General features: G+C 39.7%; 1 protein-coding gene across 5 annotated transcripts in view; it reads left to right on the top strand.

Annotated features, from left to right (window-relative positions):
* Rgk3 (Rad, Gem/Kir family member 3) overlaps positions 1–27,341 on the top strand; it is a 93,272-nt gene that overhangs the window by 53,050 nt on the left and 12,881 nt on the right. For all 5 annotated transcript variants that reach the window (XM_076810320.1, XM_076810337.1, XM_076810310.1 and 2 more), the window contains exon 4: positions 5,274–5,489. In XM_076810320.1, the coding sequence (XP_076666435.1) occupies positions 5,274–5,489 (216 nt within the window). The remainder of the gene's footprint in view (positions 1–5,273; positions 5,490–27,341) is intronic.

Raw genomic sequence — 27,341 nt, forward strand, 5'->3', positions numbered from 1 at the left:
TACCTCGTTAGCCAATATTATACGACTGTTAGTTATACAAATAACACTGCTCCTGTTCGCCACGTGACCATTTCGTCCCTAATTCAATTATCAACAGAAGTAATTCCCCTGGCTCTATTCGCCTGGTCAATTTCCTCGGCAATCTCAGACGCGTGCTAACGCCGCGCGAACTATTCAATGGGATTGCAATATTACTAGGCGAGCACGCGAATTCCTGGCGTGTCGATCGATCGTTTCCTCGAACACAAGATGTCGACGTAGTTTAACACTGTTGGCCACTTGTACCCGATGAACAGTGTGCGGTGACAGGGCAGCATCGCCGCAGGGCCTGGCGGCGTGACATGAAAGGATGTGGCTTGTTTCCCGTTTCGGATGGGAATGAGTCGCTGAAAAACGATTTGTAAAAGATCCTTTGGTGCAAGGCGCGAGTCCGCGGCAAAACGGACGTTTGCTTGTGGGTTCCCCGGGGGTGTCACCGATCCAACGATCGTTGACTGTACCTCAAGGGGGGGTATACATTTAGAGAGACCTAGAAACTGACGTTCTTTTAGAATTTTTTTTTTAAGAAAGTATTAACATCAACGCATCCGTATTTTTTTTAATATTTATGTTACATACTTGGCTATACTATTTAATTTTTATATCGAAAAATATTAGTCGTATAATACAGTTATGGGGGCTAGTTCCAAATGTGTCATTCGCTGCAGTGGTTTGCGGTACCCACTTCTAATTAAATAGGTTTTACAGGAAAGCAAAAAGCAAATTAGTTTCTTAAAATATATTAACAAATGCTGTTCCTGACGTGGCAGATTTAATAAAAGCTAATTTTTAAAGAAATGCCAGCATATTGAATGAAACGTTCAATTTTTGAACATGAAATCTTGCCTTTTTATGCACTAACAATAGAGAATACACTGTGAAACAAATACAAAATCCGCTCGTCAAAAACTGCGTAGGGTAATCCAACCAGTGAATGACCGAATTGTTGAATCTATGGACCCTTTGAGATTAATACTTGAATATATTTATGTATAACAACAAAACAACTGTTGAAATTGCATTTAAATTTATTTTTCTTGAAATTTCTATAAAAATAATTGCCTATTCTTATCGTAATTTAAAAAAAAGCAATTATAAAATGCAAGACGTGTAGAAGCCCAGTAAATGAACGGATACTTTTAATAAGAATTGTACTTATTAATGTTTGCTTAAAACGCGTAACTAAAAATATAGGATATTAAAAGTGCAACTGCGCTCCATTTATAAACATATAATAATGTTTAAATTTATAATTGACATTTCTTTTCTAATGGTCATTCACTGGTATGCGGTCAATTACTGGTTGGTTTACCCTAATAGTATATCGCAGAGCCACGAAAAATTGGAAGTCAATCGGTTGAATAGTTATTGAGTAATCGTGGGTAGGTGCAGTGTTTGAAAAGCTGGTTTCGAGAAAAATGCATTTGAAGTTCTTATCATCGTATGGCAACACGCCAACGTAAGTACTTCACTTCTATATCTTCGATATGTCTGCGAATTTCGGTCCCAAATTTGGGGAAAACATTCTTGACATGTCAAACACTGAAAATATGTAAGAAGAATCGATCGTTTCGGCATATCTAGGTGGGTGAATGACCCCCTTTAACACTCGACAGGGAAATAACTATCGACTTTTACCAGGGATCCTCTTTCGCGACGAGAGCCTTCATTGAATTACTAGGAAGTCATTCCCTTTGTCGTTCGGCTGTCAGTCTCTGCTTTCAACAGGTACCACTCGTAATCCTCGAGCAATTTGGTAAATGGGATTCGTGACTGCGGCGTTTCTTGGGCTTCGTTCAAGTCTGTCGAACGTCGAGCTTTCGCGCTTCACGGCGTGATTGACGTGCAATTTTTCGCTTGGCTGAGACTACTAATAACGTTACGATCCGGTGATTTCGTTTTAAACACTTTTTCCATTGAAATGGGGAACTGGGAAATATGTGATGGGAACTGATAAATAATTAAGTAGAGTATACTCCAGTGTCTGTGTTAGAGGGGAGATATAAGATATAACCGCTCGGTTCAGACCTAAGGGAATTCATGAATAATGGAACGCTCGCTTTCATAATGGCGATTATTCTATGGTTGAGAAAGGATACTAAATCATTCAAATCTTTGAACAGGCTGAGCTGTGTTGAATTTTATTCTGTTCTCTCTTTCCTAGTGTCATGTGTACTATGGAGTGAGAAAGTATACCTTCCGCTGTCACATTCGTCGCATTCTTCTGCAATCTCTCCATACGTATTTAAAATATTGTTAAGGAGCAACATACAATAAACACTAGGTGGCGAAAAAGTAGAATGGGTTTGAAGAATTTTTTTTTCAATGGAGAAATGTTTTTATCAATAAAACATTATATAGATTAGAAAGGTTATACTTTTATCTTAAAATGTGAAATTTAAAAAAAAACGGAGCAGAAGTTGCGTGCTGTTTCCGTACAATGTTTTTTTTCAGAAAAGGCGCCTGTGATAACCTCGTTGCTTTTCATCTGAAACAAAAAAAAAGAAGAATTATTCTTGAAGTAAACAAAAAAGCTAATACTTGCTGCAGCCAATTTTGTTTATCTCGATTTTTCTCTAAAGGATGGGCATTTAAACATAGAAGTCGACTTTATGACTGAAAATGGGAAAAATTATAAAATCGAGTTCTATGTTCAAATGCCCGGCCTTTTGCGAAAAATAAAAAAAACAAAATCGGCTACGACAAGCACTAGCTTTTTTGTTTACTTTAAGAATAATTTTTCCTTTTTTGCTTCGGATGAAAAGTAGCGAGTATTATCTGATGGTTACCGCAAGCGCCTTTTCTAAAAAAAAAAACTGTTAAGCGGGAACAGCTACCACGCAGCATAAAAAATTCACATTTTATAGACAAAAGTATGACCTTTCTAATGTATATAATGTTTCTTTGGTAAAAGCATTTCTCCTTCGAAAAAAAATCTTTAAATCCATCCTACCTTTTCGCCTCCTAAGTACATAGGTGTATGTTGCCCCTTAATAACGTTTGTGTCGTTTAAAGTTGAAGCGTTTTCGACGAATTAAATCTACTTTATTACACCCTATTAGGCTCCAATATGACATGTATTTCGTTGAATAATCAAGAGATCCGATATCTCGAGACTTGCGACGGGTACTTCTTTCTCCTCGCTAAAAGCTGTCCGCAGATTTGTTGGAACTGGGTTCGCAGCATCGTGCAGTTCGAGCGTCCGTGACCCAAAATTCTGCGCCTGAAGCTATGTATTTTTATCATTTTATTTATTTACGATTAAACGGAAGACCGAACTCCCTTTTGCTCCGCGAACCAGCAACTCCATATATAATTAATGGCATTTCCCATTCTAAATGTAAACGAGAAGCTTACCATTTATTTCGCCCGGACATGTATACACATACCTATGCGTACCATTTTCTTTCTCCATTGCACAGCTATGAAACCACTCGCGCTCCACCTTCGATAGCGCAGTCGCAATGGATAATATTATTAATAATTCTCGTTCACCACCACCTGTTCGCTTTCGCTTTACTGTTGGTGGATAAAAAACTCGAACGTGGAGTGTTCCATCGCGTTCGCGAAACTGTCGAGCGTCACTCCCTATTCAAAGATTACACACAGAAAGCCGGAATACAGAAGCGAGCGATATTTATATTTGCTCCGCGCGACACTGAATTTCTTATTTGCGTAAAAGCGCGCAGGGATTCCACAAGCTGGTACACCTTCGATTTGAAATGCAAACAATATTTGGGCGAACCGAAGACGCCACTCAATGAATAATACATCCTTTCTTGTGTTCATAAGGAATGCCGATGCATATTTAGCGTTTCATCAACGAAAGCAAGGGAACGAATCATGCTCACAAGAGAAGGACACCATGTGGTAGACACCGATTTTGATGAAGCCTTGGCAGGATGGATCCGTGTCGGAAATAAGAAAATAGGTGTCCGAGCGTTTCTGCCAATAGGCCTTAATAATAGAGATATTTACATGGAAATTATTTAAAATTTCATAGTGGCCGTGGGGTTTTAATGGGTAAAAATACCACACTATCCTGGCGCCACCGGGGGATTCCCCTCTGAAGGAGTCGGGGTGCCTTTTGTAGATTTCCCCAAGTTGAAAAAAAATTTATAAAAAAATGAGGTATAAAAAAAATTTATAAATTTTTAAAATTTTTTTTAACGTGGTTACATCTTCAAAAGGCACCCCGACGCCTCCAGAAGGGAATCTCCCGCGGGCGCCAGGGTAGTGTGGGATTTCTACCCACTAAAACCCCACGGCCACTATGAAATTTTTAATAATTTCCATATAAATTTCTCTATTATTAAGGTTCATTGGCAGAATCGCTCGGACACCTATTTACTTATTTTCAACATACATCCATCGTGCCAAGGGTCATAAAAATCGGTGTCTACCACATGGTGTCTTCCCCTTGTTAGCTGTTCGGACAATTTTAATTTGCGAATGCGCTAAAAAATTCTGTGTTACTTTTCATTCCAGGCAATTTCTCTCCCCCTTGTCGTTAGGAAACGCGCTGCTTGGACAATGAAGAACCCGTTAGCCGAACCTACCCTGTTTTATACGCCCCCCTCCCTCGAAATGTGAGGAGAGGGATGGAGTAGTACTCCAAGGCTGTTCGCACTTTCCCGATTCACGGCAGTCCTCGTTAATTCATTTTACATTTTTATCTATTTTGTGGAATCTAATTTTCGCTTCGCAGAGAGAATCCTCTCCTCGAATTCTAGAGAATCTCTGCTCGTAGGAACCTTTTCAGTCTTTGAATGGTCGACTATCTTTTCATTTTTCTGGGTAGAAAATGTTTGGATTTCATTAAAAAGATGTATGTACAAGTGAGGAGTGATTTTTCAGTGGGACACATTTCCACGCAGAAAAAAAATTCAATAACCGCAAAAAGCTGTGGTATATAAGTACCTAAGTTTATTTTTAAAAAATCTCTTTTCTAGTGGTACACGTACATTTTATTCTTCCATATCTGGTAGCGGCAATGTTTTAAATTTTATTTAGTTTTAATAGTTATTTAAGAATAACGTTTGGGAATAAACCCTTTGGTGGAAACTATAAAAAATAAGCCATTTTCGAAATGTAATATAATGTTTAAGGTTATTTTGTTTTGCCACAGTTAGTGCCCAGCGCGATTCGTGCAACTTTTCGTTGCAGATAAGTGGGTAAATATTAATCAAGCTTATTAATTTCTAAATTTCAAAGGCTTTGCTGTTCTGTTACAGGTATCATCAATAGAGGCGACTCGTTCAGAAGAAGAAGATCAAGGTCGAACTCCTTGGCACCTGCCGATTCGGAAACCGAGGAGAAGAATCCTCCACCGGCGAAAGAAGTTGCCTCGTACACGGTCGCAATGTTGGGTGCAAGAGGCGTTGGAAAGACTGCCCTGATCAGCCAGTTCATGACCAGCGAGTGCATAAATGCGTACGACAGACAGAGAGGTGAGTAAACGTCCACTTTGATGAACCGCAAATTCAACAGTGAGAAGTGCGTTCGACATGTGAAAATGAATGCAGTGAAAAATGTAACGAAAACCTTGCTGCCGAGGGCCTGCTACACTGGCCAAAGGCTATCACTACAAAATATTATAAATTCACAGATATCACAACTGTTATACGAATTTATACAAATTTTCAAAGTTATGGTATAAGAGTTAATTTCTTTAATTAAATCACTTTGGTTACAAATAACCAGTAGGTATATGTAAAGATTAAAATTGTTTTGAATTTTATTTTGGTTACGAACAACCATTATCGATGACGGAAATTTAATTTAAGTAGACGGGAAGTAAATTTAATTTAATTTAATTTTTTTAAAAATTCCGGCCGTTTGTGTTGGTAAACAAAATTAAATTTCCGTCATTGATAATGATTACTGGTAGCTAAGCAAATTTTTAATCGTGTCATTTATTGAGAAATTTCTTAGGGATTTAGTGATAACTGGCTTCCATTTAAATAAAAATCAAATTTTACTTAATGACAGTGTTCCATTTTTTTTTTAAATAATTGTTATTTTGGATCTCCGTAAATTCATGCTTAAGGGGTTATGCCCAGTCAGCTTTCGAAAAAGAACGCGATTTTCGGGAATTTTTTGTGGATTCTCTACTGTATATTTTTTTACAACTATTCGCTTATTTTAAAAGTACATATATGTAGCAACTCTCAGTAATTTTGTTGTAGAAAAACATTAAGAAATTAACGAATAACAGCCATTCTCGCGGAAGCTAAAATTAAAAATTCAAAAACTTTCTGTTAATATATGGTTGAATTCCGTAGACGAACAAAGGTTTTTTTCAAAAAGTTGGTTTTTGATAAACTGGCGGCCGTTTGACGCAAAACCACGCTTTTCCGATGTCCGAATTGTTCGTTTTTCGTTAATTAAAAATACAGTTTTTGTTAAAATAAAAAATCCTCCGTTCATCTGCTAGGCTTTGGTATATAAATGAAGTCTGTCAAAGTTTAGGCCAATCGATACAGTGTTTTCCGAAATATCTTGCTCACCGATATCAACACAGCTTTCGCGAGAATGGCTGTGTTATTCGTTCATTTTTTAATTTTTTCCTATAACAAAATTACTGAGACTTGCTGCATATATGTACTTCCAAAATAAGCGAATAGTAGTAATAAAATATACACTAGATATTCCACAAAAAATTCTTGAAAATCGCGTTCCTATTCAAAAGCTGACTAGGCATAACCCCTTAAGAAAACAGATCAGTAGTCTACAACACTTGGTGTCTGCAACCTCGAAGGAAAATAAACTTTCTTAGGTCGATAGCCTGCCTTACTTTCTACTTCAAATTTTCTACCACTAGAAAGCAACGAAAGACATTTAAAAATCCTTCCCACAGCTGCGCTCTCGATTCATACACTTCCTCTACTTTATTCGTCGTTCGTCGGGCCATTAATGACCGCAACTGCCGCTCGGTCCCCTGCTTCATCATAAACAGAGTATCGCGAAGCCTTTAAATGCCTCCGATTTCTCAAGGTGCCTCGACTTTTCTTTCCCCGGGGCTATTACCATCGAGCTTTCATTCTCCGATTACTGGTACGCTCTAATTGCTTGCTCGTCGGTAACCAGGGGCTGGTAAATGGGCCAGGAACGCTTGTCTCCCCCGCGAGGACGATTTTGTTGCAGAGTAACGAAGGGACGATAATCGAGAAGTGGGGGATACCGGTCGGATCTTCGTTAATAATCCTCGCGGGACAAAACGCCGGTTGGACGGAGAGGGGACATTTTATTGGAGACAGATTACCCGTTTGGAAATGGCGACGTGTCGAGGCAGCGGCAGCCTAGATTTCCGAGTAGCGCGTCGGGAATGAAATACGTCGGTTAATAAAGTTAAAGGTCGCGCATAAATCGCCTACACCTCGACCCGAGAACTCAATCTTGCGGGAATTAAAGGGGCAAAACCGCGCGAGCTTGCTGCCCCCCCGAGCGAATTGTGTCTCGTTCTTGGCGAGCAGCACGACCTTTTTCCCCAGTTTCTCTGAATGCTGCAGCAAGAAACGTGGGGGCAGGGGACACGGCATGGAATGGTTGTTGGCTTTTAGAGAGGTCGGCTTGTGGTTTCATTTCGGCGCTGAAACGGCGTGGGGGATGAAATGAACGAGGAATTGAAAAGCTCCAGCAATTGGTAGAACCTGGCTCTTTCGTTAATGTAAATCCTTGAAGCTTGAATGCACTCAGCCGGGTGGCTCCGTAACCGTCGTTGTTATCAGCCATGTGGGATCTTATTGAAGATATATTTTTGGGGGGTGGGGGGGAGGTGTGCGTGGGAAGAATGAATCGCAGAAATATTTTGGCCTTACTTATTACGAGATCAGGAACAATAGCTTCTACGCTTCTTCTTCTGGCTGGTCGCCAACGGAAAATTATGAATATTTGAAAGGTACAGCGGTCAGAGCTATGATACGCTTGGCTTCTTCTTTGTTTTCGAATAGTACACGCGAATTTTGCTGGATGTTTCATGCACCGGAATTGCTATGTGCACAGCTGCCTTTTATTTAGTCATGGGGGTGTTTGAAGGTTTTCTGAAACGATAATTTGAGCAGGTTGTCGGGGCGAACGGAATGCGCACAGTGCAGTGATAAATATTACATTGTTGCGCAAAATTATTGTTTAGTGCCGAGAATACCTTTTCAGACAGTTTCGCATGTATACGACGGCATAAGAGACGCGAGAAAAGCTGCTGCGAATGTAGATCCAATTTTGAAGCAAAGAGATACATACGAACCAGTATCCTGCGTGTAGTATTCAGAGAGTGTTTAGACTCCTCTTAGGAATTTATCTTTGTTTAGACCCCCAGTCGTAGCAGAACCTTGTACAAATCACTTTTTGTCACACAATTCCGATACATATTTTACCTTATGTGAGCGAAACATCGTTAATACTAGCAGTACGTGTTATTCGAATCAGTTCCTTTGTCACTTGCATCATTATACATTGGTAACAACCACATTTAAATATTTAAGGGGTAACGCCACGATGATAGGCTGAGTATGGTAGGATAACTTTGGAGGAGATTTTAAAGAAATTCACGATCTTTATTAAAAATGTTACACAAGGTTCTTATGATATATATTAAGTAGAACAAAAAACAATTTTAAACATTTTTTTTTAACAGAAAAATGGTGGCATAACAGCCGATACGTATTTTCCATTTGAGTCCGCGGTGGAATTTTTCTCGTCCACACCGTTGGACGTAGAACAAAAAGTCCAAAACTTTTGTGATCTACATACTCAATACTAGAGAAGTACAGAAGATTTCGCAAAAATATTGATTTTTAAAGAAATGCCCTTAACTCTAACGTGGTCGAACTTCACACGCAAATCTAAATAACAATTCAATTCATCTATTTACATTACACTGTATCATAAGATATTCGCCAGACCCCTATCATAATATATTCGAATGTAAACGTAGCAACAGATCAGAAGAAGCAGCTCTCCATCTGCTTCCCGGACTCTTAAACTACCCCTGCGAGCTACCCTTCCAGTACATTAACGCCCCGCCATTTCGCAGGAGTTTCTCTTTGAATGTCATCGTTCGTTACGAAAATAAAGTACTGCTCTCGAACAAGTTTAAATATCGCTAGCTCCAAGCTCGTTATCGAATGCAGATGAAGCATAAACGCGGGGAAGGGGTGGGAAACCCGGAAGGGAATACATCGACGCTGTCCCATGGCAGCTGTGCCCCGTCACGGCCAATCACGCCTTGTTTTTCGAAAGCTGCGCGTGGCCAGTCGAAAAACGCGTCATCGAGCCGACGAGCGTCGGATATTCGGTGAATCATCGAATTTATTTTGCGCGTGAGTGTTGTTGGCAACGATGTCGATGGGTCTGACCGGCGCGTCACGATGGACACTCTCCCCTGCTCTATTTCACAGCCGTGCAGCAGCCCGCCACTCCACGCGAATAATTCTTACCACGGAAATATCCGCGTGTCGCAACGGAAGCTCTGCGATCGCACCCCCGCGTCGAAAATAGGGATCAGGAATTCTCAGGCCGATCGCCGTGCGATCGTCGATTTCCATCTATCGCGCTACTTAGGAACGTGGATGGTGCCCCAGCAGGGATAAACTGCTTAAATATATAAGATGGATAAACTTCTTAACTCGGTTCCTGAAACGCGATTGGTTATTTAAAAGAGGAAATCTGGATAGAAATAAATTGAAGCGGGAGTAAGAAATTCAGCGATTTATAACTTCGTCTTCCCGAGTGCGATTTCCAATTCGAGAGGGAACGTTTATATTCTCTAAGAGTGCTACTAGGAGGAACGTAGCAGAAGCCTTTAACTGAATTAAAGTAGAAGCAGAAGAGGATATTAATTAAGAAAATTCGTCACCTTTTTGCCCAACAAAGATTTCCAAATTGCGATAAAGAAAATGCAACTCGCAACGTTTCGTAGGGGCACGCATCGGGTGTTGAATTAGAATTGCACTAGCTTGGTGCGAGACTGATAACGATAGAGATTAGAAGAATTGGCGAGGCTGCTTTCGCAGCAGTCTCGGCGGAAATAGGCGAGACGGTTTATGGATTTTGGCAGTTGTTTGATCCGCGCCTGATAAAGAGCCATCGGCCAACGCGCAGATTGTCTTCGTGCCGTGAGAAAAGCTACGTGACTGCGAAAACGTGCGCGGGTTCGAGCCGAGCGTAGGGTGGAGATCGGCCGGACAGGCTGATCGATTCTTTTACAAATAATCTGAGAACGCTTGGGACGGTTTACGCGTCACGGGTTACGGGCCGTTAAATCTCTAGTTTACGCGAGCTTTTAGCGTGTATTTCGTTTCCTCGGCTAGGAGAGACGTGGGTTTCTCTGGTCTAGAAACACTCGCCACCCCGATATCCAGCAACGATAATAGAATCGTGCACGTGACTGTACAATAATACAGGCACGATCGCAATACAGTCACAAATTATATACGGGATCCAAGTCCGTTTCCGAAGGTTCTAAAGTTCCCATCTGATTTCGAGGATAAAACTAGCACCGGTCGATTTATCTTGAGAAGGGATTTGTAACGTTGAATTACCGTGTAGACTCAACGCTGTTTCGTACAGAGATCAAGTTACCGCTGTGCCAGTGTATCGTTAACAGTCGCCGCGTTAGATATCGTATTTTTGTCCGCTTCTCAGGGAAGAACGAAGAATTTCGTCCTTGTTCTTTTGAGAGTGTCCATATGCCGAAAATGTTGCCGACGCGTTGCTTCGAGTAACGTAGGGCCTGCAGGGGTATCTGGGTCGAGGATCCCTTTCTGTCCGGACGTAAAATATCGTCGGAGCACTGTCAATCGGCCTGCTTCGGTGCTTCCCACATGCTGGAACAGGCTTAGGCTTCCGTTACAATCGCGCGAGGAGCCTCAGAACTATTTAACCGGAACGACGTTATCGCTAAATTGCCTCGCATTCTCTACGTATTCACGCTGGAAATTTATAGCAGACCAACGATTCCTGGGGGCTCTTCAAAGGATGTAGGTCGGGAACTGTTCTGAATCGCGCGCATGCAGTGAGCCAGTTCTTTATTCCGACCACGTGCTATCCCCTTAATTGTTTTCCTTGCACAGTTTGGAATGCCAGAGACTCCGATGGAGGGATTCGCAGGACGAGCATTTTATGTATTCGATTCGTGGCTGTATTTTTCCAATTTCAGAAAAATATCTGAAGATACATATGTAAGTGCTCCGGGTGCGTTTTAGTATTAGTATGCCTTTTAAAGGACTTATCATCAATCGTTCTTATTCTGTAATTTACCGTAAGAGCACTTCTTTCTCGCGAAGCGTGCAATTTTAAGCTCGGGCAACTCGAGGGCTCGACTCTAGATTGCCGCTAAAAATTGCATCTGCTTTTGCGCGTTCTCCTTTTACCTTCGTTTCTATTTAGTTTCCAAACACGGGGACGTAATATTTGTTGAACGAAATGCACGCGGACTTGGTTCGTTTACTCGTGCCCACGACGATTTATCTCTTTGGGAAGTTTATCTTGCAAGAATTTCCAAAGTCCCAAACTTTCGAGGATCACCTTTCATTTATCTTTGATTTCTTTTATGAAATCGCACTGTATTTGCTTCCGATGTCGGAAGGCACTGCGGACGCTATTTATTTAATGAAAAACCATAACTTCGCCGCATACATACGTGTGTGTACACTAATCCACGCGTTTCGCATCGACGACGCTGCCGAATTACGGTTTAAATCTAATCGACTAATGCAACGCTTTGCCCGACTTAGAAGCCACGAATTTCTGCCAGCAAACACCATTAGCATAACGACTCCTTTCCGTTTATGCAACGGTACGTTCAACTAGCACCGGCCCGTGCGAGACATCTATGAATATTTCGTACATTCATGTACCGAAACATACAGAGATCTGCCAAGTTTCGTGACAGCGAGTTATCATTTCATTCCATCGAATCTCTAATTACTGTAATCAGAAAGAAAAACAAATATCTGACTCGTCTTCATCCATCCACAGGTGGATATGTTTCTGATACAGGGACGATGGAGACTTATTTTTTGGAATATTCAGAGGTTCTTTCATTAATTTAAATCACGGGGCACAGCTGGTTTTCGGGGAACTATGGAGTCGTCAGACTGAGTAACCAGAAGTCGATGTTAGTTTCGTGTAACAGCCCTCAAAATAACTGATATTTATCATTTTCGGGGGGAAAAACAGTTGTTAAAATTGGATTAAATTCATTTGGGGTATAAGGAAGCATTTTCGAACTCGCAGAATTTTTTTTTACGTGGAGCCTTCTTATTATTAATTATTGTAGAATCGCGGAATTGTGGAAAAGAAGAAAACTTTCTTAAACCTTCGTTACATAACTTCTCCGATTTTGAAAAAGATACATTTTTGTACTAGTAAAGTGATAATAACAAGGGAAGAGAATAGAAATAATTTGTTTTCCGAATTATTTTTCCAATTTTTCCGCCATTACGATTATGATTACTTAAAAACCGCGGGATTACAACGGTTAGCACGATCTATGTAAATGTTTAGAAACTAGAATATGTATACTTTTTGATAAGAGACATAATAACATCACACTAGATGCTAGTTAGAAGAAGAAAATTATAAATAAACATATGTTGCATATGTGCAACGGAATGCAACGAAGGGTTAAAGTTCGATAGTTTACGCTGGGACCGAACATAACATTTTAATTTTAGTTTTTGTTTATAATACTTTTTTCATCGATACAAAGTATCCAAATGTATCTAAGGAAAAAAGATACGTTTTCTTTCAAACCCTATCTATATTTTTCAATTTCTCATTTATTTCTTTACATTAAAAGACACGTCCAGTAATTTAGTCGAGTAGCGAGTAATTTAATAATTTACCATCGTTTTACTAAACTACTGGACTAAATTCTAGTGTCCACACACGAAAAATTACTCGCTACTCGACTAAATTACTCGATGTGTCTGTATCAGCCTTTAGGGCCAATGTAAATCCCAGCGTAAACTTTTAATTTTAAGAAATTTTTCTTCTGTTTGCTGTCAGATGACTGTGACAGGTGCTACACGTCACGCCAACCTCGTTGAAGAGGTTAATACGTTTCCACAATAATTAATAATAAGATGGATGCATATAAAAAAAAATCTGCGAGTTTAAAGATGCCTCCTTATATCCCGAAAGAGTTTAATCCAATATTAACAGTAGTTTTATTCAACAAAAATTCATAAATATCACTTACTTTTGGAGCTGTTACACGAGAATCCCCCGTTAAAGGATCGAGCCAGGATGCGCATCGAAAGCGGAGGGTAGCTTCTTTGCCAAGTAACAAAGACATGTGGAATGGATCTAGGTTGCGTGAGCGTCCCAGATATGGGAAACAGCAATGATTTTGGCTACTTGCTTCTGGAATCCTGGCGTCTGCTTGTCGGAGGAACATCCTGAATGGTGATGCAGTCGGAAGAACAGTTAATACGGAAATAAATCGCGCCAATACATATGCTATAAAATTTTTTTTTATAAGAAAATTTTCATGGCGGAATAGAGTTAACACGCGTCGAGTTGACTTCCTTTAATCATAGCTTCGGAACGTTTGTGTTCCATTCGTGTTCAGCAAACATATTTAGTTTTATCGGGAGAAATGAGAATACCTTAGAGTACTATTTAAGGAAAAGGTAAAAAATTTCTTATTTACTCAAAGAAAAATTAGAACGAAACAATCCTGTGCATACGTAAGTATTTTTGTTGAATGGAAATGAAATATTTCCTTTGTCCGTCCACGTAATCGAGCTTCGTCATTTCTGCACTAATTAAAACGAAAAACTGAATGCAATCGACAGGAATAATTGGCTTGATTCGATGGCACTAGTGTATTAGGGCGATTTCGATTCGATTCAATTGTCCGAATCATAGTCAATAGTTTAGTGTTTAGTTTAATGGCAGATTATTGTATTATCAGGATATCGGGGCGGTATTTGCTGGCACAGGTGGATCAGAGTTCTGCCCACGGCACTGTTCGTAAAAACTTAACTGGGAGTACGTAAATTGGATCCTCTCATGTTCCGAGATAGGTTGCGGGGTCATCGCGCTATTATGTGTCCATTATCCACCTGGACTTTAGCGTAATCCGCGATCACGCACGATTTGTTGCGCCAGCCACGAGATTAAAGCGAAACCGCGAGCCTCGTTGTCGCTGCCAGAATCCGTATCCACGATTAATTTGTTTGGAAACATGTGTGGTGGCCGTTTCGAGATTACGCGGGGTGTAAAATAAAGAATGCTAACAGCTGGTATCACTAAATTAAGAGAGATGGTGTCTCACTTGTGATAGTTTGGTCTGCACTTCAATTGTTCCTTAGTAGATGCATAGAAATCGTGCTAAGGATTTTCTCGAATTTCTAAAAGGCAATATTTGTTTTTAAGTACCCACCTATCTACGTTTCTAGCCCTTTAGTTGACGAATAAACTGAGCATACATGATCGAAGTTATATCAGAAATATAAGGGCGGAATAGTAGGTAATCAGCGAAAAAATCTTTTTTCCTGTTTGCGAACAGGAACAGGACTCTATTTATTGTTCGTAGAGAAGAAGAAGCAGAAGTAGAATTGTCCAGTAATTGGTCAGACATGCATATATGAATAGTTCTCGCTACGGAGGTGAGTTATGCACTTCAAATTCGGCTATAAGTATATATTATAATCTTAAGCGCAGTGTTATTAATTATTACAAAAGTTCTTTTAGAACAAGAATTGAATGTATAATGCTTTTCGCACACCGATTCGTTATAACTGAATTCTATATGGCGATTTAGTAGGTTCATCATTAACAAAGGTCAAAACATCTTTGCTGTGGTCTACGTGTCTCCAAAAAACACGTCACGTTTCGTTTCCAAGTTACCTGCTTGCAACACTTTTAATTTCACGCTTTGAGTACGACAATATTTTATTGGTCCGTTTGCATCTCGCATGTATAAATCACAGTAATAAACATTATTAAGATACGCCTAGTTTTCTGCTATTACATTAACGAAGTATTGTGGGGTACTAAAATTGCTTTTTAACGAGGCTAGGCATGGTCGGGGGTGGTTCTAAGATAAATGGTCGAGCTTGATGGCTGACTTGATTTGCTCCAGAATAAGGTCGTTTATGTCACTATAAAAACATACGTTTACACGCGTATCCACCAGGGAACTTAAAATTTCCACTCGAATCGACACGAAATTACCTACAGTATGTTGTCCTCCAATTATCACTAAACAAATATTCAACGAATATTCTACGTGAAGTGCAAGGGGAAAAATAAGAAATGTCACAAAACAGCTTTATTGAGAGTATCAACTTTTCATACTTCAGACCATCAGTAAAGGAACAAGGTTTAATGGACTTAACTGTATTCTTCATGAAATGAAAAATTTATACTCTAATTAGGCATCAGAATAGAATTGAACAAAAATATAATTGTTCTACATTGTTTTAATATCTTTCAAGTGGAACACTGCGGAATACTGTAACAAAATAAATGTCCACTTCTATTATTATCAAAATAAGGATGTGTACACAGTGACGTTCGAGGGCTCCTGCCGTAGTGCAAGCTTACGCTAATTAGAAATACCTAGTACAAGTAGGAAGACTGGGGACATTTCTTGTTTTGTTCCAGTGGAGGGTGGACATTCCCTGTTTTTAACCAGTACACCAAATCTTTAAGGGGGAGTTTCCGGTCTAAAAATCGATTTTATTTTATTTCATTTTTCGAATATTCAACCTTTTAGGAATACGTGTTAACAAGGATTTGTTGAAATTCGTAAAACTCCCGAAGTTATCGGCATTTGAATAGCAGCAAATGCATGGGCAACAACCGGGCACACGGCGCTCACGCAAAACATTAACCGCGTTTTTCTCGAAACAATGTTCTCAAAAAATCGATGGGACCTGTATCTCCCAAAGTTATTATCCGATTCGACTAAAACGTTTTTTATTTTGAAGAATATACTTCTGGCTGGGGGAGAAACCAGCAAAAATTACAAAAATTGAAAGTTTATAATTTTTAAAGGCGTTGAAAGGACGAAAAATATAGAAAAAGGTGATTTCAAACTTCAATCGTCGTTATTTTCTAAAAAAATGTAATTTTTGCAATCTTTTCTGGTTTCCCTTCTAGCCAGAAGTATATTCTTCGAAGTAAAAAAGTTTCAGTCGAATCGGATAATAATTTTTGAACATGTCGACTCTAACGACTCGCCAGTGCCGTCTGGAATGATGAATTATAAAATAAAAAAATATATTTCTATAATTTAAGACATCCTTAATGCAATGCAAAAAGTTCCATTAAATTCTATACAGTAGTTTTCCTTTAATTAATTCCTAAATATCACCTATTTTTATGGGCTCTAGACCGGAACCTCCTCTTAACGTCGACGAATGTGGAAATTTCACCCCTTTGTGATTCGACAGATCTGTGACCCCATTTACCACCACCAATATACGTTATACGTCGTGAAATCACTGAAAATTGGCATTCACTGTTTTCCCCTTACCCTTCAAATACCCTTTCGCCCATTCCATTGATTTTCATAATTCATTACTCGTCACAAATCCTACCCCAACCAAAATCGAAGTCGACGTCACAAACGGAGACCCTCGAACAATTCCGCTTCCAATAAAGTTTCATTTTTCTTAGAAGAGGTGTAAGCATTAAGTCGCTTCGATTCTCGTTTGAGGTCCTCATTCCACACCCGTTAGGCTTAATTAAAGCACCAATCAAACTCACCATGGATAGACAACTTATCGAATACTGGGTCAACTTCGAGGTCCGCGGTGTCCCGTCGACTTTCGTTAAAATTTTGTGCAATCGCCGTGTCTCGATAGGTTTCAAAGTACGGAAAGCGCTGTTTGCTATCGACTGGAACGTAAATACGTTCGTTCACAGGAAATAGCTAAGTTTCCGGTTGCTTAACAAAGTTCCATCAAGTTTTCGAGCGAACTTGCCACTCGTCCGTGTTGTCGGTTACGTGGCTGGCTCTGTTTCCCGCTGAAAAGCTAGTCTCGTCGAGGATGTTCGACGGATCTGTTGCCGGAGACGTTTCTGTAATTACTCCCGATAGAAACGTCGCGGCCACTCCTCGCCCCATGGACCTCGCAGAAAAGTTACCGAGAGACGACGTTTCCGTGTCCCAGCGACTCCAATCTCCAAGAAAATTGAACGGTTAGCCTCGAACTGGAATGCAAATCGTTTCGGCGAACCGCAGCAGGGGGGGATGTAATGAAAGTGTGAAGATGTAATTGGTTTTGGATAATTAAAATTTCTTATTTCACGGAAACTGAAACTCCTTGCAGCTGCAGATTTAATTGTCTTTAATGCACTGTATTAGGGTACGTTTCTGTTGGACCTGCGATAATAGCGAAGGAAAAGAAATATTTCTCTCTCGACGCTTTTATTGTTGGTCATCTACAGTGACTCGCATTAATATTCGGACACTCTTTAAAATAACATAACTTTTTTAGAATTGGTTCAAACGACTTGAGTTTTTTTGAGAAGCTAGAAGAATTAGTTTGCTAAATAACGTATTTGGTCGTTTTGAAAAAAATGTATTTGGTCGGAATAGCGAAAAGAATAGTAAAGGTCGATTTTTAAACTTTTTTTGTGAGCTTGTAATGAAAATTTTAAAAAAATCATTTGTGGATTGCAGCAACTCACAAAAAAAAGTTTAAAAATCGACCTTTACTATTCTTTTCGCTATTCCAACCAAATACATTTTTTTTCAAAACGACGAAACGCCTCAGTTAGCAAACTAATCCATCTAGCTTCTCAAAAAAACTCAAGTTGTTTGGACCAATTCTAAAAAAGTTATGCGATTTTAAAAAGTGTCCGAATATTAATGCGAGTCACTGTATGTAGTAAGCGTTGTTCTACTCGCTGCTCCAACGTAAACAGTTCCATTACAAAACAATATAATGTATTTCGACGCATCGCTCTTATTGTCGCTGTGACCGTTTATCGCAGTTCCAACATAAACGTACCCTTACTTGCCAGTACCTACCTTTTCAGTATCTTCTGAAATGAGTATCTAATTTTGGTAAAGTAGCATAGGGCGAATATAAAAGTACCGATAGGAAGTAAAGAACACTTAATCCTTACACTGGCGGTCACGGTAAACATATCTAAGAAATATGTGATTCGCGGTTTCGATATGCTGTAAATTTGATTGTAAAAGTTCCTCCAATCGCTTTATTAATTTATTTGTAGCGGACTGTTGAACTGGGGAAAGTTTCAATTATTTCCCAGGGTTAAACTGTTCGTTACACGAGAGTGCCTCCTGCGTACGACCGAGCTTGGGGATGGGGCAATACAGATGACATTTGCCAGAGTTTTGGGTCGAACGCTAAGGACAGCGTGGGAGATACGCGTTTTACGGAAGGGATTTTCTCTAAGTCCTTGAAGCGCTTGGGAAATTATTTTCTCCCATCCTTTGGTTTTTCGAATGTTCGTCACGCCTCCACGAAGGGCGCAGAATACCTCGAATCATCGTACCGAACGCTTCGTTCTCCGCTGTTTGTCATTAAACAATTTTTATAACTGCTTGTTATACAAATTGTTGTTATTTGTTGTCTGCTGAATATATCTTAATATCGTCGAATTATTATAGTACACTAATTGATTAATCACTCATCAGTATCCAAATATTATTTTACGATTTATAACTAATCTCATAGGTACACAGTAGCTGCGGAATTTGTGTCATTTATAACTGACCACGTTTTGTAAACAAACGGATAAACAGCAGATCATTAATGCAGTACCGTGGTATCGGTGGTACAATCGATTACTCCTTGCAATTGTGTTATAACTGTTAGAGTATGACTAATAACTAATAATGATCTGCCAACCAAAATCTGATTGTCGATGTAAACGTGGGCATTTAGCAACATAAATAGATTTGCCTTGTCACAATAACAATGTCGATCCTCACTCGAATTATTATACATTTTGATCCGTTTTATACACTTTATTTTCAATTCTAAATTTTTATACATACAGGACCTTGTGAAATTCAGTAAAGGCTTATCAGAAGTTCGATATTATTGAAAGTCGATTTTCAAGATCCTTTATTGAACAAAATAAAAATTCATCTTTTTCCAATTCATCCTTTTCAATCATCGAAGTTTATTCACGCACCCTTGAAACTTTCATCGAAGTTCGATACTTTATTTCTATTATACCTGCATACTTCACTTTATCAGCGTTATTATTCGCGATAGGGAAGACCTGGGTTTAGCGGGGACGCTCCTCTTGGTAAACTCAATAATGATGTCCCAGAACATTCACCGATGTTAACTGGGAGGCGCTTCTTTTATTGAGAATCATCGGCCCTGTTACGTTCAATTTACGTTCCCCAGGAATTGATCTCTCCACAAACAACGGGCTATTCTTTTTTTTTTTTAACGATAACCAATATGACGTGCACGTCGATTTTTTCGTCCCCATTAAAGTGTCATAAATCATTTACGTTCCAATAAATATTTACGTGTACTCGTTCAGCTTTTAAAACCTTGCAGTCGTGTAGAATAATTTCAAGGAACTAGTTTAGTGGAATTAATAACATTGATTTGCAAAGAACTTACTATAGATATATCTAACGTTTAGACTACAATATTGGTAAAAAGTATCGTATAGAGGCGTATCAAATAGAAGATGGTATATTATTATCAGGAATAATAAATCAAACAGAAATCAAAGGATAGTTGTTTTATTTAAATAAAACACTTCCCTTGGAATACATTTTTCCGGATGTTTCACAGCACGTTGTTAGTTTTCATTACCCCCACGTAAAAGACCCACGTTTCGCAGTGGAAGAAGCTCCTCGTTTCCCGCGACAATAAAAGAAAATAAAATAAAATATACATCGAATGGGCATACAAACACATTCTGGCAGTGTTCACAAATTTCAAGATAATTTAGGCTTTTTCAAACCTCCTATAAACTCTAAAAAATGTAAAAAAATATAAACTGCTGTACAACTTACCGTGGGGCGTTCACAGAATAATTATTCCCGTCGTCCAATGTATGAAGATGTCATCGGTTTAATTTTTGATTCGCGCCACTCAACGTCGACATTCGTGTACGCACATGTAACGTTCACATGCCGGGCAGTGAGTAGCATGAAATCACGCACGAATCTCTGGAGAGGTTCTCGACGGAATCGTTAATACGGCGCTTTAAATACGCCGCTTTTAATAAGACCGGCTAGTGTCATTAACCTTCGCGATCCACTTAGCGGCTAAACCGTGCTCGACGCGTTCGCCGTGACGACTGGCCTGTTTTTGAAATTCCTTGGTGCTACCTAGCCGAGTTTATGCTTTCCAGGGTCCCGGCCTCGGCCATTGTACTCGCGGCTCGAGATTGTTTTTATTCGCGTGCCGTGCCTGTACAGATGCTACCAATATGGACGTGCTTCCTCGCAGGGGCGACAAGTACGAGTTCCGAAACAAAATTCGAGGTCATCCATAGATATTGCATTGCCCCAAGTGAACGTTGCATAGAAGTTTTCAGAGTTCATTGACCGAATTATTAATTGAATCTCTAGTGATGAAGAAATATAGTACAACGACTCTGTAAGCGTAAGGGAGACCGGGGCTAGTTGACTAATTCCCTTTAATTGTTGTATTATGTTATAAATTATGCTGCGATTCGCGATATTGGAGCATATGAATGACCAGCTTGCCATTTATTGTCATCGTGACAAAAACTTGCGTGTTCTATTGGTGAGAATGAAAAATCTAAAAAGGTCGGCGGGAAATAAATATTTCTGTTTCGACTATTTATGCATTTTTGTCCACTAAGTACTGCTTGATGTTTTTTGATGAATATTTTGTGGAAACGTGATACATTGACTATAATTTAGGGTATTTCATTTTAGCCGGTGCGTGGAGGTTTTGTACGTACGACCCTTAACATGTTCACAATGTCGGACGGGGTTACTTGACTAAGCATAGGAATACCAAAGGAGCCAAAGAGTTGAGCTGCTCAAATCCACTTCCCCCACCATAAATCCCTCCAAATTCACCCCTACCAATTTTACACACTATCCTCTCTTCAAACTCTCAGGCCTTCCAAATAAACCATAACAAACAAGTAGAAAATAATTACAGTATCTAACACCATGATACTTAATAAAAAAAAAATAACAGTGTGAAGGAATGAAAAAAAAATTTGTTGGTCGTAGGATATATATGTACCTACGCCTTTTGTATACTATATTGATGGAATTGGCTGCGTATATATACGCCTTTCGCAGGCAAAGGGTTAAAACTGAAAAGTAAATGCCAAGTCAACCAACCCCATCATACTTATCAACTAACTCCACAGCCGAGGTTTGTTGACTTATTCGTCTCGCTACTCTAAATATAATAAAAACTACGACCTAGACTCAATTAAAACAATTTTAAAAATTAAGCATGTATACCTAATGAAATTTGTAAACTTTTGGCATTCAAGTCAGCAAAATACCAATGGTCTATTTACAAAAATTAGAAATGTTAAAAATTAGTCAACTAGCCCCGGCCTCCCCTACCCATCCTTACTTTCTTACTAATATATAAAAGTGGAACGCTGTCTGTTTGTTTGTCCGTCTTTCATGCCTAAATGGTTCAACGGATTTCAATGAAATATTGATCCTAGATTAGATTATAAGCTATTTATAAATATGCTGTCTAAAATAATAAATAATAATAATAAAAATTCCGGGTGAAACCGGGTAACGGGTCAGCTAGTGGTTTATAAATGTGCTATTGGAACTCTATGTGAACTTGAAGCATCGGTGGTGATTAGGCGTTCGTGATATGAAAAAGTTATATACAAAATATCAGAGTGTCTGGCATATAAGTTGAAAGTTTAAAGGTACAAATCGACGATAAGGCAAAAATATCGTGTCTGCCATGAGGCTTTAATCTCACGCGACAAGTTTCCTGATATATTTTCAAACATCTGATATCTCGCGACTAGTCTCATTATTTACATTTAGTTCTTGGTCAGATTTTTGTCTCACGATACAAAAGTCTCGTGTAGAATCTCATCGTGTATTTGCAACTGTAGAATATAGTCTACCCTTTACTGCTGTTTATTTCTTTTGCAACAGATTCTGTGCACATGGTCGCACAATGTGCTTTTAAACTTGAAACTTTTTCCCTAAATTTTGCAGCTTAGATTTCCCTGCTCGCGTCCTCCGGTTTGCCCATACGCCGACCTACGCCACTTGCGGCGACTCCTCCGCGTCTCGCGCGAACACAACAGGGCAGTATCGTTGCGGGAAATATTATCATCCCGCTGCCAATACATGTTGCACAAGTTTGAATTCCATTTGCATACGGTTACGTGACTCGAGCCGCGCATATTGTACGGTATTGTGCAATACACGCCGCGTGTCGAGGACAAAATGTCGCAGATAGGCGCCATGTTCTCACCCAACGTTCTATCCTGCGCGATACAGCGTACCAGCAAACTCCATTATGGTTTTTGCATTCGCCCATGTGCCACCATAATCAACCCAGTCCCGTGGTAAATTTTTCACCATCCGCTACCCACCTTCGCTTCTTCTATTTTCCCTTCCAAAAAATAAACTCGCGCGAGGCATAATGGAGTAAAAGCAGCCTCGAGACGCTGATCTCGCTTAAAAGGTTCCCCTGCATCTTGCACCGAATTCCCACGCTTAAATTGCCTTCGCGTTGGCGTTTTATTGCAGCATAAGTACTGAAGCTTGCTCGCGATTAATTATAACAAGGCTTAGCGTTGTACCGCGGTTGCTCCGAACCCGAAATTCGATTCCTTCTGATTTCTGAGGCAACTCTGTCGTGAATATGCAAATCCGATGCTTGCAACCTGCTCCAATAACTTTGTGGATATTTTAGGCGACATTATTAGTAAATTCCGCCGTGTAAGCAGTGTTTTATAATTGGATCGTGATATTAAACCCTTCGCGGTCGCACGGGGTGCATCGCACCCCAGGCAATTTCTTTTTCTCTGCCAATATTTCTGTAAATTTTTAGGCCTCAATATTAGATTCTAAAAATTTGGTGGATTTAAAAAAAATATCGCTTTTGTCCACAACTATTTTTTCAAATACAAAAGTCTATTAGGGCATGGTTATATGAGTATTACGAATGTACAGTTATCACTGAAAAGTTAAAATATTCAAAAATACTAAAATGGTAACACAAACAAGACGGTGGGGTGCAGTGAATGAATGTGACCAATTTCTGATTATTAAAAGATGTGACCCCGAATTGTTAATCGATAGCCAAGAGAATCAGCAATTTCGTGAACTAAGTAACTAGAAGTATCGACTGGTTAGAAAGGATTGCAAGGAAAGAAGCATTTGCTTCAAGGGGATAAATAATGTTCCATGATTTCAGAGCTATTCGAGCTCTCCCAATTCGGACGCAGAGAATAATGAGACGTGACCTCCCATTTACATTCAAATTATCTTGAAACTTTCGATTACGGTATTTAAGAGCTCAAACTCGATTTACATATTAATCATTTGCGCATTAAAGTTAAGCAAGGAGGGCAGCCATTAAGCTCCTCTTTTGTTTAATACCTTTGGTAATTGCCCTGTGGTTATTATAACAGAAATGCTTTTTACAGAAAAATTTGATAATGCTGTTGCTCGCGACTATCGTAAAGTCCTGGAAGGAACACTTTTTTTTTTATCATTGCCCACTCGTGAGTAACGTGACCGTGCTAAGTAACTTTTAAATTGCATTACTTTGCAGGGAACTTGGGGGAGGTGCATTCGCCTCTACGCTCCACAGCTCTATTCGGAACTTTCAATTTTATTACGTTTCAGTCCCAAAAGTGAGACAAGAGATCGATGGTTCCCCGCGCATCGAGACCTCGAGCTTTAGGGTCGAACGTTTCCTCATTTTCAACTCTAGTGTAGAAACTCTTCACGTCGTCTTAAAGGCGTTATCGGTCTTCTTATCTATCATGCTTCTATTATCCACCAAAGAAAAGGATAGAATCTCGTCAGAAATTTAAGCACCTCCAAGAATAATGAGGAAATCTTTAAATACAGCACTGTCTATGTTTCGAATAACTGTGACCAACAAATGATTAATATAAATCTTATAGTTACATCTCATAAAATAGTTTCTAACACAATCTCTGATCGCGAGACATTATTTGCTTATAAATCAGAAGAATCTCTTCGAAGGGAAGAAAACTGTCTCAAGAATATTGATAACGATCTAAAGTTTATTAAGTGCACTTCAAATATACAATGCAAGGGTCTAACAATTTTTGCACTTCATTCTGCTACAAATGTAGAGTATAAAGATTCATCCAAAATCAAAAAACCAAAGAAATTCCTTAATTGCACACATGTTGTTATCACGCTACGCTTTCTCATTGTTAAGAAACAATTACACGATGATTGCTATATGTTTAAACGATAGGATCCCGAAAAGGTTTTTTTTGCAAACATAAGTATGCGTAAAATAATATTGAGCGTTTGAAAATTTACAATACAGGGTAACGCGGGAGCGAGTGTAATTGCGAATAGAATCCCGTTTGAATTTTTAGATTCTGTCACGAATTGCATTTTTTACAGTGGCGATAGTGTGCGAAAAATTATTTCGAGAAAAACGTACGCGGAGCGCTTTCGCCTAGTGATGGGCACTTGCCCGCGAGCGCCCTGTTTCCCCTGTTTTATTCGATTAAAACAAAAATCGATTCTTTTTTAGTTGAATAAATGTATTATTAATTAAAAGAAAAATCACATTTCTACCTATTATACCCGCGCCACAATCCATCTTCGAAAAACCCCTATTCTTAAGGCCGTCGCACTGTTGGTTCCCCTTAACTGCCTGTAAAATCTGCACCGTTAGAAATTTTGTTTTAAATTTCTCCCGATTACCCTTGAGATGTGGGATGAAAATATGCAAAAAGCTTTCTTTTTATATTTTGACCGCGAAGTGCCCTTAACTTTACACTGTATCGTCTCCAGAAAGAAGACAATGTTCTTAAATTCGAAGCAAATAATCCAATTTCAATCATTGTTCACGTTCAAATCTATCTACTCACAGTAAAAAAAAAAACAGAAACAGAAGATCCAGAATATCCGATTAAGCTCCGCACCATTGATTCGGATATCAAAGTGTCCGTCGATATTCCGATGATTTATTGGCCGCGAAAAGAAGGCGCCTCCCATTATCCAGCTGGACATAAAATCTCGTGAACGAAAGTCGGGGCCGACGTTCGCGTTTCGTCCCATAATTTCGCCGCGAAATCGGGATCGAGGCCAGGAATCGGCAGGGGGTGGGGGGCAACGGCTGGTACCGGGGCAAAGAGAAGAAAAGAAGGAGGGGGTTGGGTGTGGGGAGCAATTACGTTGCAGAAGCTTCCCAGACGCGAGCAGCGAAGGAGAATCGCGGGGTGAACGTATGGAGGCTGCGCGAGGAGCGAGCGAAACGAGCGCGCCGCTTTCCAGGAAGGTGTTAAAAAAGAAAAGTGCAGGAACAGCCGGGGCAGAAATAGCGCTGGTTAATTTTGCGTCGGTCCGCGCTATAAACGTACATCATACAGCCTCTGTGTCTGTTCATCGTCTGCCCTCCTCTTCTTTTTCGCGCCGCCTTCTTTCCCTCTCCCTTCTCCCCAAGCCTTCTGTTCCTCGCCCTTCTTCACCTGCCACCGTTCCTGTTAACGTTCCAGTGCCGGGAAATTTCGCTCCTCCTCCTCGTTTACCCCTTCTTGTGAAACGACTTCAAAAAGCTACCTTAATTATTACAGATTAGGAACCTGAAGTTTAAAGAGGAGAAGGTGGAAACTTGTAGGAAGAAGGAGATAGAGGAGTTAGGTGTGTAGGATTGTAAATGAACGTGGGAATTGGGGATGCAGAAGGGGGTGGATGCAAGTTCAATGTTTACTCGAAGTATTAGCCAATTTAATAGCATGGGATAATAAATTCGATACTGGGTGTGTGGGCTTGGAGACGTCACTGGATACAGGGTTGTATTTGGATTATCAAGGAGGAGGAACCTCTGGGTTGAGTGATTGAACTGGTTAGGGTGGCTCGATAATGAGTGAGGAATTTCGATGCCTTTTAGGGAAGATTCCAGCATTTGATTGCCGTGGTTAGTCGTTTTGGAGTTATACATTTCACGGAACGTTGGGGTGGATGTAAAAACAGTGTTGTGGAAATGTAAAAGCGTGGAACTCCTGTCGACACGTTTTTCTCCTTTCGAGAGTGGCGAATGAAGATGCATCGTCTCTGCATTGTATTTTTAAATGTATTATTCTGCACTCGGACTCGCTGGAAAAAATGAGTGGAGCAGGAGGAATAAAAATGGTGGAAATATAAGGGTAAAGTTAACTGTCTTCTTTGTATTAACCCTTTCGCTACTACGGGCGACTATAGTCGCCCTCCGCAAAACACCATGTACATACGACGGGCGACTATAGTCGCTCTCGACAAACCTCTTTTATTTTCTCAATCTCTTCAACACTCAATGACGTTCCGCGATTCATAGTAATACAATAGTAATAATAATACAAAATATAATGGTTATAAGACTCTCAGTTCGAACTGTAGAGCTATTGTTGGGCGATTGTAGCTTCGCTTACTGCGGATAATTGCTAACTGAGTCTCATTAAACAAGTGAAGATACGTTTGTGCAGAAAGTATAAATATCTTGTTTTAAAGAAAAGTCCCTGTTCTTCCAAAAGCATGTCAAGGTGGCGTTGGTCAGGCGTAAGACGCAAACCCGAACGCCGAAGACTGTCCACGCGCACTGTGTTCACTTTTGGCGCGAGGTCCCGTTCAGTGGGGGTGCTCCGGCGGAGCGAACTGCCGTAGCGAAAGGGTTAACTACGTAATCTCACATGGAAGGGTCCCATTTTCATTACTGAATACACTCATTACTACCTAGTGTAGTACCTTCGAACTCCTAATTGCAAATCCTGGGGTTAAGAATCCCTTTAATCATATGAGATCCTTAATTCTTTAGAATCTATTATACTTCTTCTCATTAATTTGAAGAAAAAGGATATTAACTGGTGCAGCTGTGAACAGTTATTTCCATTGTATGTTTACCTACTTCCTCTAAGACTGCATTTTTCGAACGTTTCACTTCGCGAATAAAAATGGAGTTGAAAATGACCACGAACACGCTAACGTATGAAGTACACGTATCCGGATGGACGTGGTACCGCAAAGTGTTAAAAAAGTTTCTGTGCGTACACAGTAAATGATGATTTTGAATTCTCTGTTCGTGTTACTTTAATGCTGTTTCGCGCTTGAAATTCTCTTATGTCAAGCTTTAATACTCTTTCCCTTTCGAAGCCCATTCTTCTTT

The sequence above is a fragment of the Andrena cerasifolii genome, chromosome 1 (assembly GCF_050908995.1).
Source record: "Andrena cerasifolii isolate SP2316 chromosome 1, iyAndCera1_principal, whole genome shotgun sequence".
NCBI classification, from domain to species: domain Eukaryota; kingdom Metazoa; phylum Arthropoda; class Insecta; order Hymenoptera; family Andrenidae; genus Andrena; species Andrena cerasifolii.